General features: G+C 42.5%; 1 protein-coding gene across 2 annotated transcripts in view; it reads left to right on the forward strand.

Moving 5' to 3' along the window:
• Nucleotides 1–13,845, forward strand: part of ANAPC1 (anaphase promoting complex subunit 1) — an 81,363-nt gene that overhangs the window by 35,778 nt on the left and 31,740 nt on the right. For both annotated transcript variants that reach the window (XM_004609246.2, XM_055121931.1), the window contains 8 exons: nt 310–401; nt 1,429–1,577; nt 2,512–2,590; nt 3,808–3,844; nt 4,213–4,283; nt 6,578–6,756; nt 9,449–9,663; nt 11,912–12,030. In XM_004609246.2, coding sequence (XP_004609303.2) covers nt 310–401; nt 1,429–1,577; nt 2,512–2,590; nt 3,808–3,844; nt 4,213–4,283; nt 6,578–6,756; nt 9,449–9,663; nt 11,912–12,030 — 941 coding nt within the window. The remainder of the gene's footprint in view (nt 1–309; nt 402–1,428; nt 1,578–2,511; nt 2,591–3,807; nt 3,845–4,212; nt 4,284–6,577; nt 6,757–9,448; nt 9,664–11,911; nt 12,031–13,845) is intronic.

Raw genomic sequence — 13,845 nt, forward strand, 5'->3', positions numbered from 1 at the left:
ACTTACATGTCAACCTCTGAGTTAAGATCAGAGTATATATTCTCATTTCTGTCATCTTTCTCAGGATATTGATGTTCTTTTCTGAGACATTACTATTTTAATGGTCAACTTTTCTTATTACTATCATAACTCATGAAAATTATTTTGTACTGAAAAATCTTTCCAGATGAACATGGTTCTCTGAGATAAGTAACATTTGCATAATGCTTTACATTTTGTTAGACACTTTTTAAAGTTCAGCATTAGGGAGACTTTTATTATTGTGTATGCTAATGCTATACATTATTATTTTTTAAAATATGTTTTTAGGGACTTAAAACTGGAGCCTTATGTAGATCATTACTACAGAGATTACCCAACGCTGGTCAGAGCTGCTGGCCAAGTGTGTACAATTGATCCAGGTAAGTGTTCGTGCTATTAATGTCGTGACATCTCCTTATATCTTTTGTGCCTCTTGACTGGATGCAGTGTTCGTCCACCAGGCAGATTTTAGTTTGTAGTTCTTTATCTGATTAGTAGTAAAGCCATGTCTTCATTGTGTGGAAAGAATTTCCAACATTCTCAGACATTCTAAGGCTTCTTTGCCCTAGACTCCTGTGCTGTTGAATAAGTAATCTCTAAACAGGTATTACTTAATTTAATGTTAAAAACTCAGTTTCTTGGTAGTACTGGTCCCACTCCTGCATCTGTTGGTTTCCATATTGGACAGTACAGATAATAGAACATTTCCACCTCTGCTGTTCTGTTGTAGAACCTAAACTGAGGGACCAACCCAGTTATTAGAGGAAAGTGGAATCTGGTTCTCGCTCCTGTTTTCTGATTAGGCATAAGTGTTGTTTAATTGTTTATATGACTTGAACAGAAGAATTTGCTAGATTTCTGTCCAGTGTGGGATAAAAATAGTAATTATTAAAATTCTGTACATTACAATAACAGTCAAATTATTTACTGTGGCAGAAATGTGAAGCTTTTGGAACATGTGAAAAAAAATTTATTCTGATTGTGTACGAATGAAGTTGCTAGTTTTGTTTAGTTATTTGTTTTTGTTTTGGGGGCCGCACCTGGGGTTGTTCGGGGATCATCCAGCAGGGTTTGGGACCATTTTGGGGTATTGGGAATTGAACCCAGATGGCCATGTGCAAAGCAAGTGCCTTCTGTACTATTGCTCTGGCTCACTGTAATCATTATTCATTTATTGTTTTGGCCCTACCCGGCGATGCTTAGTGTTTACTCCTGGCTCTGCACTCAGAAATGATCCCTGATGGTGTCTGGGGGGATCATATGGGATGCTGTGAGTCAGACCTGGGTTGGGCATGTGCAAGGCAAACACTGTCTTCTACACTATTGGTCTAGCTCCTTTACCACTGTTTATAAAGACAGAAATACTTGTATCTTAATCTATTCTTGCATCTTTCTCTAATTTGAAAGATCAGACAGGATTTATGCAGCACCCATCATTTTTTACTTCTGAGCCACCAAGTATTTACCAGTGGGTGAGTTCTTGCCTGAAGGGTGAGGGAGCGCCACCCTATCCTTACCTCCCTGGGATCTGTGAACGAAGCCGGCTGGTAGTGATGGTATGTATTTGGAGTATTGCCTAACTTTCTGATGTGCATTTCGATTCTCAGGGTGTTGTCTGTCACAGCGGATCGTTACATTCCGCTGCTGTTTGCTAGACCAGTGTGTATGGATATGTCACATGGTTCTCCTTCCTTATTGATGATATTTGGGTTGGTTTGAGTTTTTAGTAGTTATGAGTACAACTTTAAATATTCAGGTTTGGGTTTTGTGTGGTCGTGGTTTCTCTAGCATAGGGACTGAGAGATGGGGTGATAGTCACAAATTCAGTATGTATTTAAACTTCAAGGGCTGGAGCGATAGCATAGCGGGTAGGGCATTTGCTTTGCACATGGCAGACCTGGGTTTGATTCCCAGTATCCCATGTGGTCCCCTGAGCACCGCCAGGAGTAATTCCTGAGCTCGGAGCGAGAAGTAACTCCTCTGCATTTCGGGGGTGACCCAAAAAGCAAAAACAAACAAACAAACAAAAAACCACTTCAGTTGTTGATTTTGTTCAGAGTAACTATATACCATTTTAAATTTCCCACCCTTAATGTGTGAGAGAATCAGTTTCACTGTGTTCATCTCAGTGTTTGAATTTGTCATGATTTTAATTTATTTAAAATATTTAAAATATTTTAATATTGTTTGTTTTTTGGGCCACACCTGGCAGTGCTCAGGACTTACTTCTGACTCTGCTCAGGGATCATTCCCGTAGTGGCCTCTGGAGACCTGAAAAACATGGGATGCTGGGGATTGAGCTGGCCACATGGAAGGCTAGTGCCTTACCTACTGTACTATCTCTGTGGCCCCTAACATCATTTCGTTTTTAACACTGATAAGGAAGGAAAAAGATCCTGATGACCTTGAGTGAAACAGCGTTACTTGGGACATGCTGAACGTGATCATCTCTGCGCTGTTTTAAAAGCAGTGTTCCTTTCTCCTTCACAGAGTATTGCGCTGTATATACTGGGTGATGAGAACTCCGTGTATGAGGAATCCTCCCAGTATTTATCCAGAGTGACCATTGGTAAGTCATTGTACTGTGTGGCTGCTTGAAACAGCTTAGAAACGTCCCTCTCAGAGTTAGTTGATGGAAGCCTGTTTTCTAAGTACTTGCTGAGAGGTTGTCCATCTCATTTTAGAGTGATGTTCTTCTACTCTGCTAGTCTCCAGTTCACAGCTGATTGTCAGAGATTACTTATTATTTAACAAGATATATTTTTGGTGTAGCATGAGAAGATCATTTTATTTTATGAATCACTGTGAGATGCACAAAGTTGTTCATGATTGCATTTTAGTCTTTCAGTGTTCTAACACCAAACCCTTCACCAGTGGAAGTTTCCTACCACCAGTGTCCCCAGTTACCCTCCCGCCACCTCCCCTCCCCACCCTCTAGCCTACTAATATGGCAGGCATTTTTCTTTCTTCTCTCTCTCTCTCTGCCCCCTCCCCCTCCCTCTCCCACTCCCTCTCCTCTCTCTCTCTCTCTCTCTCTCTCTCTGTCTCCTGCACCCCTCTTTTGGGCAATATGGTTTGCAATACAGGTATACAGGTACTGGAAGGTTATCATGTTTATCTCTTTACCTCCTTTCAGTACTCAGTCCTTGTCCAGAGTGATCAATTCTCACTATCACTGTCATACTGGTAATGGTCCTTTCTCTGTCCTAACTGCTCCCCCAGCCCTCCCCCGAACCCCCCACCCCCCAACCCAGGACAAGCTTCCAACCATGGTCTGACCCGTCTGCCTGGTCCTCATTTCTGCTGTCCTTGGGTATTAGATTCATATTGTGTTCTTTTATATCCCATAAATGAGTGCAGTGATTCTATGTCTTTCCCTCTCCCTCTGACTCATTTCACTCAGCATGACACTTTCCATGTTATCCCTTTATAAGCAAATTTTATGATTTCGTTTTTCCTAATGACTGCATTTGTAGATGTACCATAGTTTATCCAGTTGTCTTTTCTCAGGCACTCTGGTTTTTTTTTTTTTTTTTCAGATTCTGCCTATTGTGAATAGTTTGCAATGAGCATAGAAGTGCAGATGGCTTTTCTCAGTTTCTTTTTGGACCATTGAAAGTATTGTTTTAGCTTCAGATGATTATACTTCCCACCCTGTCAGATTACCACTTATTTTATTTCTTTTTTAAACATTACTTGTTAGTGAATTTTTATTTTCAAATGACGCCTTCATGTTATGTGTGATAGCAATTAAAATAACGTTTAATTAATTTTGTTGCCTTTTAGCTCCCCAGAAGCTACAAGCAGAGCAAGAGGAAAACAGGTGACTTTTATTCAAATTGTGCTTTTTGGGTGACTACCGGTGATTCACAGGGGTTATTCCTGGCTCTGCACTCAGGAATAACTCCTGGTGGTTCTAGAGGACCATATGGGATGCTGGGAATTGAACCTTGGATTGATGGCGTGCAAAGCAAACATCGTTCCTGCTGTGCTATCGCTCCAGCCCTCAGATTGTGCTTTTTAAAAATTAAAAAGTATGGTTGTGGGGGATAAATTTAAAAATACAAAACAATTTTGTGTTTTGATTTTCTATTAAATGTTTAGTTCTTTTTTTTTCCTTCACACTCTCTTTCTCTCCTTTTTTGTTTTGTTTTCTATTTTTTTCTTTTATCTCCCCTCTCTCTTTTACAGGCTTAGTTTCAGTCATTCTACATCAGTTTCAAGTCTAGCTGAAAAATTAGTTGTCTGGATGACTGATGAAGGTAAGGTAGTCTTTTTTGTCAAATTTTTACTTTCTAATGTCTGAATTGCTAGGAGAACCTCATGCTTTCTCTGGACCTGTCCTTCCTAAAGAGGCCCTAGAGTGAGCGGGTCTGGGAGGCATGAGGGGAGGGAGTGTTCTCATTTTTGGAAAGGTTTCCATATGGTAGAAATTAGGGCTCTTCCCGTTCAGTGATAATCTCACAACTTTTGGTATACTAGCTTGGTGGGTAAAAAAGTCTTCATTTGCATTTCACCTATATCAGTTTAGGCTTCGGCTGGTATTAACTGACTTCAGGATGGCACAGAGTTTGTGTGTGAGTGAATGTGTGTGAGATCTTAGGGTTTAAACCCAAGGGTCTCACACATGCAGAGACAGGTTTTCTGCTGCTGGGCCATATCCTCTGCCCTTAAAGAATAAAATGTGGAGTAAGTAATCTTATTTAGGAAACAACAGAGTAGAGAGTATGAGTCCACAAAATAAAGGAAGAGAAATTACATACCTTAGGTTGGAATCGGTTACATACCTTACAAACTCCAGAGTGGAGCACCTGGGTAGAAAAGGATCACTGCTCAAACTTGGTGCCTTTCTGAGTATTTCTGGTACAGTCTCAAAACGGTTTTTAAATGTTTCAGGATAAGCTTTTGAGGACTATAGGCAGGGGTTTCTTTGGAAAGAGGGGAAGGGAAGGAAAGAGTCTCTGCCTCATTTCAGACCTGTGCTCCTCGTTTTTTATTAAGGAAATCCTGAAGGATTTTTCCCCCTGCAAATAACTAACAAGAAGCAAAATTAAAACAATTACTTTGGGGCCGGAGCGAAAGTACAGTGGGTAAGGCATTTGCCTTGCACGCTACTGAGCTGGGTTTAATCCCCGGCATCCCATATAGTCCCCCAAGCACTGCCAGGAGTAATTCCTGAGTGCATATATATATGTGTGTATATATATATATATATATGTATTAAGTGAAGATATAGGGAAAAGGAGGCTGAGAGCTGGAGAGATTGTATGGGAGTTAAAATGTATACTGTGCATGCAGCTGAACTTGTTGTAATCCCTGGTACCACACCAATTCCATCAGGCACTTCTAATCCTACATTGCTTTTCTCTTTCCTTTATGTCCTTTACATCGTTAGAAACGTCCTTTTTGTACAGACACAGAGAGATAGTTAATGCTATATTGTTGTAACATGGGAGTTAACTAACTCCAAATAATATTTACTTCTGGGCATCCATCATAATTACTTGACTTAAGCCTCAGTTGCCCTTACTTCCTAATGCCCCTGAAAGAAGGTCCCGGCGAGGGACAAGCTGAAAACTACCCTGGCATCGAAAACGCACAAGCTAAGGGCTATAAGAATAATGTTAAGAGCATGGTCATGGAACAAACTCTCATGACCCCAAAAGAAGTAACTAAGTACCCTGCTGGGGTTAGGAAAGACTAACCTGGACAGTGGACTGTAATCTGGCACCTACAGCGAGATGTCCCTAGGAAGAGGCACCCTTTAAACTTAATATATCTCTTACTGTGTTCATACAAAATGACTAGAATTATTAGTAAGAAGTAAATTTAGTATGATCGTGTAAATGGATTACTAGCTCAGGAAAGGAGAAGCAATACACCCTTCGGATGGAATCCTGCCTTTAAGCAGGTCTCCTAGTGGATCTAGAGTGCTGAAACCCCAGATGAGCATTGTGGTGGGAGTAACTCAATAAACTTAAGCTCCCTGTGGGAGGAACAAGGACAACCCAATGTTATCCAACACTGATGTACCCTGCATAACACTGAGGTGGCCCTGGGGACCCCTGGCACTACTGACGTGACCCTGAGGGCCGCTGCATATTATTGGAGTAATCTTGGTGCACATTCCCATAGATGCTAATAAAGCGGACGAACCTTACTAAATATGTGAAAGTTTTCCAAAGTGGCCCTACCAGTTTATCTATCTCTCAGAGGTGGGTGAGCATCATTGTTGCTCTAGGTAGTTAGTTGCCAGCATTTGATGTCGATGACTTTAGTATTGTTAGGGGAGTAAGAAATTCTGTTTACTAATGTTTTAAGTTTGCATTCCTCAATCTCATTACATATGAAAGATGTTCTTTCAGTAATGGTTTGTTTTTTCTTAAGACTTTCAGGAGTTCTCTGAAGAGATTTTTTTATGCTAATCCCCTGGTTAAGACATTTATCTAGGTGAATAAAATTAGTTTCTTATATGCAAAGGTAGATGTTTACCAGCCAGAGGATAATCAGGACAGTGGCAAGTCCAGATGACCATGTTCCTTCCTTTCCTGATAAGGTATCACTTTGAGAGACTTGGAAACTCTTCCGTTTGGAATTGCCATACCCATCAGAGATGCAATTTATCACTGTCGAGAGCAGCCTGCTTCAGACTGGCCCGAAGCTGTCTGTCTCTTGATTGGACGTCAGGATCTTTCCAAACAGGCCTGCGAAGGAAACTTACCCAAAGGAAAATCTGTGAGTATTAACAGAAGGACGTTCAGAATTCAGCCATACCTTCAGTAATACCAAGGTAGAATTCTGTTCTTCAGTTTCCTTTGAGTCTTTCTGAAAGTATGTGGGGGGAGGGCAGGGATGGGCACATCCTGCGCTGATCAGTGCCACCCCCACCCAGCACAGTGCTCAGGAGACCAGGTTGGCCAGGTCATCAGCTGATCTATTTTTGGTGGAGGAGAGGAGGGTGTTCAGTTATACCTGTCAGTGCTCAGGGGCTATCAGGAGTGACCTTAGTGGTACTCAGGGACCATACATGGTAGATCAAACCTGAGTCAGGGGTTGGCCATATGTAAGGCAAATGCGCGCCCCCCCCCCCCTTTAGTCTTCCCTCTACTGTCTCTTTACTCCCCATCCCATTGTCTTTTATATTATATTGCAGTTGTGGTTAGGCCCCCAGGGATACACCCAGTGTTGCTCTTGTTTTGGGGCCAGATGGGCTATGATCAGAGGTGTTTGGGGGAGGGGTTGGGGGAGAATGTAGTGCTGGGGACCAAACTTAGGGCCTGTAGCATGCTCTTCCATTTTAGAATGAGGTGCTCCAAAAACATGTAGCGCTAGATTAATTTTGGTGGTGCTGATGGGGCCTCCCCAAGCACTGCTCAGAGGACCTTAGTGCCACTCCCAGTGACACTTTGTCCAGCTGACTAGATGGTTCAGTGCTCAGGCCCCAGGATGTGTTGCTGTGTGGTGCTCGGAAGCCTGCAGGGCGACACCCAGTGCTGCTCGGGCGTGCGATGGGGTCCTCAGCTTGTGGAGCAGACTCCCCCCATCCTGTGCTGTCTCCCTGGCCCAGCAGTGGGTTCTGTGTGAACTGAGAGTGATGACGGAGGCAGAGCTGTGGCCACTGTTTTCTCCTTTTCTCTGCCGTTGCTGTTGAGGCCACGGGGTCTGCACCTGCTAGTCACTCTCAAACCTGTGAAGGGCAGAGGCCTCACAGTGCTCTCGGCAGACTTCACACTCTTGTGGTGTGGGGGTGCCCCAACGGCGGACCTTCCGGGACTGTGTTGGGCTCTTGTGGGAGGCACCAGGGATCAGACTCCAGATCTCACAGGTACACACAGGCCCTTTCACCACTCTAGCCCTGGGCCTCTGCATTCGTTTCTGTTTTTTTGGCAGGATGGGGGTTTGGTGAGAGGGCGTCCTCCCAAGGACTTGGAGGCCTCTCACCTCTCTTCTTGGTCTGCTGAGAGTTCAAGGGCCTTGCAGGGCTGGGGATTACCTGTGTTGCCTGGTGCTCAGGAGCCTCCCCAGCCACCTGGCAGTACACAGGGACTTCAGAGCTGTACCAGATGATGCTCATGGCTCCCTGGAGTACCAGGGATCAGACCAGGGTCGGCTGCATGCAGGGGAAGTCCTTAACCCCTGTACCAGCTCCATGCCAATTTTTTTTAAGCTATTTTTGCCTCCATATTACATGTTTTGACAGTTTAGCATTTCAACTAGGAGGAAACTAGTCTTACGTTCAAGAAGTTTAAGACTGAGGAAAAGTGTGGTTTTGTGCTACTCACATCTGAGTTATTTGGATTAGAGAGGTCCAAAAGAATTTAAACTCTTTCCCCTTGATTTGTTGCATTTAATCCCTTTAATTTTTTTGTTTGTTTGTTTCAACAATTTAGGAGAATATAAAAACTAACCTTTCAATTTATTCTATTTAAAGCACCAAATTGTGGGGCCAGGGCAGTAATATAGCAGGTAGGATGCTCGCCTTTCCATGGCTGACCTGGGTTTGATCCCTGGCATCCCGTATGGTCCCCTGAGCTCTGCCAGGAGTGATCCCTGAGCACAGAGCCAGCAGTAAACCCTGAGCACCAAGATATAAAATTAAACAAAGTTACCAGATTGAGAAAGCCTTGTTTGAGGCTGTGGGTCAGGCACACATGAAGGTTTCCCTGAGTGGGATCCCTTTGGTCCCTGAGCACAGCGGGGATGGCCTGGTTGCCCAGTAGCTGCAGGACTCTAGAATTGAAATGTGGGTTGAGGATCACTGGAAGTGACCCCTCAGTCTCCTGAACACTACTTGAGAATCCTTCCAACCTTCCCCCAAAGTGTTAACTTCCTCAACCCTCAGTTACGTTCACCCAGGTTTTCTGATGCATCTATTAATCAGAGACAGTAGGTAAATTAAGGTGGGTACTTTAGAAATAGTACAGCTAATATTCTGCTTGCAGTAATTCAGTTTCTTTTAAAAAATGTTTAGGGTATATATAGTAGACCATACCTGGTAGTACTCAGGGATTATTCCTGGCTCTGTGCTCAGCAGTGACCCCTGGTGGTGCTCAGGAACCATCTGTGGTGCCAGGGATCAAACTGGATTTATTTGCATGCAAGGCAAGTGCCTTGCCTCTGTCCCAATAGAGTAAATATATATATATATATATATATATATATATATATACATATATTTTACAGTTTACTTGAAATGTTCAGTGGGATCAACCTGTTTTTGTTGTCTTAAATTGAAACGTCTTCAGTTGCAGAGTCCTAGGTCTGTAGGTGGAACTCCCACTAGTCAGTGGAGCCTGAGGTGGCCCTGCTGTGGAATATAGTTTGTGTCTGCTCTTCTAGGCACGGCACTTCGTCCTTTGTAGCCTCATGCTCAGTAGCGCAGGTTGACAGGGTTTAAACTGTTATTACAATCAAGTCTGTCACTCAGGTGCTCTCATCAGATGTTCCTTCAGGAACAGAAACGGAAGAGGAAGATGATGGCATGAACGACATGAATCAGGAGGTCATGTCACTAATATGGAGTGAAGATTTGAGGGTGCAGGACGTGAGAAGGCTTCTTCAGAGTGCACATCCGGTGCGCGTCAATGTAGTTCAGTACCCAGAGCTCAGTGACCATGAGTTCATTGAGGAAAAAGAAAACAGGTAGAAAAAGCTCATATCTCTTCACGTTTTTTCTCCCTCCCTCCCTCCCTCCCTCCCTCCCTCCTTCCCTCCCTCCCTCCCTCCCTTTTTTTCTTCTTTCCTTCTTTGCTTCTTTCTAAAACTCTAAAAAGATATCTATAAGTTATAAGTACCAAGCATTTTAAGCTTTCATTCTTCCACAGTAAAAACATGCAGGTTTTTAAAACTTTGGCATTTGGTAACACCAGTAGGTATTAGAGCCTCTACCTCTTTCCTTTTTTTTTTTTTTTTTTCCGCGCCACACCTGGCACAGGGGTCACTCCTGGCTCTGCACTCAGGAATTACCCCTGGCGGTGCTCAGGGGACCATATCAGATGCTGGGAATTGAACCAAGGTTGGCCGAGTGCAAGGCAAACGCCCTATCTGCTGTGCTATCACTCCAGCCCCAGAGCCTCTACCTTTTGAAATACATCTGTGTGTCTTTTTAGAAGACGTGAATCTGAAACCGTTTGCTCCTATCCACAGAGCTCATATACCCTGGACTCATTCTTTTGTGAGAAAATTTGAGGTTTTTGTTTTTTCCTATGGGACATTTTACATTTTCATCTGTAATTTTTTCCTAATATGGTGGGTAATACTTTGTAAGCTCACTGAGCGTGTGTCGAGTAAGTTCTATTTAGTGCTTAAAATATTGCCCAATAGTAAAACTCAGTGTATTAATACAATTCATAAAGTCTGTGACACTATGTCTTATATTTATTTATTTTGAGGTCACATCTAGTGGTGATCTTTTCTGGCTCTGCTCACTCCTGGAGGGCTCGGGAGACCATTTGAGTGGCTGAGGATTGAGCTTGGGTTGGCTGCATGCAAGGCAATTCTTTACCTGCTGTACTAGCACTCTTGCCCTATATCTTTTGTCTCTACAATCAGAGTATTGTTTTTTTGGTCAGTAGATTTAATTGACATGTCTCCCTTATTTTTATTATCATGAAATAATGACGAATCTCATTGTCATTAGTATTCCAAGTGGAATGGGATACATGCTATTATTTTCATTGTTACAATTTTATGGCTCACATATATAAGGTTTCTGCCAAAAAATTTTTATGGGATACAGCTCCTTGGCCATGGATTTTCTTGATTCCCAGTGTGGGACCTAAAGAATAACTTTTGATAGTGTTCACAATGAATCTTGGGCCAGCAGAGTTTTCTTCCCTAGTGAGTTCGAGAAGAAGCTGTAGGTTTATTCAGTTTATTCAGTCAGAAGAAAGAAAAATTCAGTCAACAACAACAAAAATATATTGTTGAATATATTCGTTTGCACAGAAATGTTAGACTCCAAAAAGATGTATCTTTGTCTTTAGCTAGAGCTTATGCTTTTCTAGTTAAAGAAAGGTGTTCCTACTCCCAAAGTTTGCTTATTTGATTTTTAAGAAGTAAGCTCGAGCAGTGTATTGTTTCATAGTGCATTGCACAGAAGCTGTCTCTCCCAGAATATAATTGGTGTATCCTGCTGTTGGGCTGCAGCTCCTTGCCGTAGTGTCAGTGCACTGGTTCTGTGTTCCCCTGGCAGTGTCTCAAAACCCCCTCTCATTCTGGAGTGGGGCTGCTTTCCCGTCAGTGTGTAAAGGGCGTGGAAATGCTCCTTCTCGGGCTGTGGTGACCAGAAAAGCTAAGAGAATAATGCCACAAGTACTGAAATCAGGTAGCTGGAAAACAAAACACTGAGGACGCTCAAAGGAAATATTTTCCTGCAAGAGAGTTATATCATTCAGAATAGAATTTCAGGGTTCTTTTTTTTTTTCCTTTTTAGGTCACACCTGGCGATGCTCAGGGGTTACTCCTGGCTCATGCGCTCAGAAATTATTCCTGGTGGTGCTCGGGGAACCATATGGGATGCTGGGAATTGAACCCGGGTTGGCTGCGTGCAAGGCAAACACCCTACTGGCTGTGCTATTGCTCCAGCCCCGGGATTATCCCTTTTGAATGCCTAGAACAAGTTGAGGAGTAGCTTGGCTATTAATAGACTAGCTGACTTTCATCTGAAGCAGCTATGAAATAGAAGGAAATATGTGCGCCTCTTGGATTCTTTAGTTTGAACATGAGCATCACTATACTGGGATGGTTCACAGATGTTTCTGCATGGGTTTGCTTAGATGTGACCTCATCTTACACAGCATGCCTTCTTTTGAAACATTTGCCTGCAGACTATACGCTGATTGGTTTTGCTTACACTTTTCTCACATTTTTTTAAAAATTTTAATTTTAGATTGCTTCAGTTGTGTCAGCGAACTATGGCCCTCCCAGTGGGACGAGGAATGTTTACCTTATTTTCTTATCACCCAGTTCCTACAGAACCGTTGCCTATTCCTAAATTGAACTTGACAGGTATGTTGAATTCTCTTTTGTGGTATTGCTTTGAATTCTTTTTGTTAAAGTCAAATGTTTTTTCAAAAAAATTCCTAGTTGATTTTAAATATTATAACAGCTATTTTCATTATTAGAGTTCAAATAGGTCAAAGCATTGATGGAAGTAGAATGTAGCCCATTATCAATTTGTCCTTGAATAAAAGGATTTTGAGGTATGTAAAAATGTTTGGAAAAATTTATTTTTTGGGGGGATGAGGTGAGATATCTTTATTTTCACTGTATCACTGTTGTGCCATTGATCGTCGGTTTGCTAGAGTGGGGCCCAGTAACGTCTCCATTCGTCCTTGCCCTGAGATTTTAGCAGCCTCTCTTTACTTATCCTTCCCAACAGTGCTGCATTAGAGGCTCTTTCAGGGTCAGGAGAATGAGACCCATCATAGTTACTGTATTCGGCATATGAATACACCAGGGGGAGCTTGCTAGGCTCTCCCATGTGGGCAGAAAACTCTCGGTAGCTTGCCAGGTTCTCTGAAAGGGAGAACTAGGCTATAAGATGTTGCGGCTGTGTGTGCTTCCGGGAGCTTGGTTTTATAGTCTCTGGATGTTGGCCATTACATGGCACTGGGGGCAGTTTGTGGGTGTGACTGCCTAGCTACTGGAAAATGGGGGATCTGGCAGAAGAGGCCTAGTCCCGATCCGAGCAGGCTTGGGGATCTCAGCCCTGGGTCCTGCACACCTGGGTTCCTCTGCCAGTTCATTGATGTGTGAGGCTCGTCCAAGCATGTGGAGAGTGGCCTTGAGCATGGCTGTGGCTGGGTTTCGGAGGTCTTTATGTTCGTGTATTTTTATTTTAGTGTATTTATTTTACTCAAGGTTTTATCTTGGTAGATCTTTTAGAAAGGTTCATCTTGTTTAATGATAATAATATTGGAAAAAATACTTCAAATAGCTCTTTAATTTGTATTGCTGTAGTATGCTACTTTTGTGTGTTGTTACTGTGTGTGTGTGTGTGTGTGTGTGGTGTTGGAGTTGAGCTCAGGCCCTCGAGCATGTGAGGTATGTTCACTGCTCTGAGCTGTATTCCTGACTCTGTATGTTTTTGTTTTTGAAGAGATGTGCTTTATTCTATGCTTTTCATTTCCTCTTGTGTATCAGGATTATGTCTTACGCATACGATGAACAATTGCTTTAGAAAGTTTAATTCTTTTCCCTTAATGTTAATCTCTTTGCCTTCTACAATTCATGAACTTACTTGTCATCTAGTTTGCTGTCATGCCTCAGCATTTGAGTTAACTCTTAGGTTCAAACAAATGTCAAAGACAGCATTTTACTTTATGCTTATATCTTTGCGTTTATACATGTGTGTATGTACTGTAAATCAGATAGTATGTCTCTGCTTAATGTTAAAATTTTTTTATAACTTTTAAACTGTCATCTATTATTTGAGCTACCATTGAATTTTGTGATTGTAGTAAGAATTCAGTGTTTGCCTGTAGACATTGTAGATTAAAACCCAAAGAATCTGGGGAAGGAATTCAAAGAGAAAATTGTATCAGGAACATTTATTTATTGTTGTTAAATAGACTTCGTAGCACTTAGCACTGTAGTCTAGTTGTTCATCGATTTGCTTGAGCGGGCACCAGTAACGTCTCCATTGTGAGACTTGTTACTGTTTTTGGCATATTGAATACGCCATGGGGAGCTTGCCAGGATCTGCCTTGTGGGCGGGATACTCTAGGTAGCTTCCCGGGTTCTCCAAGAGGGACAGAGGAATCGAACCTGGGTCAGCTGCGTGCAAGGCAAATGCCCTACCTGCTGTGCTATTGCTCCAGT

This window comes from Sorex araneus, chromosome X, assembly GCF_027595985.1.
Source record: "Sorex araneus isolate mSorAra2 chromosome X, mSorAra2.pri, whole genome shotgun sequence".
Taxonomy (NCBI): Eukaryota; Metazoa; Chordata; class Mammalia; order Eulipotyphla; family Soricidae; genus Sorex; species Sorex araneus.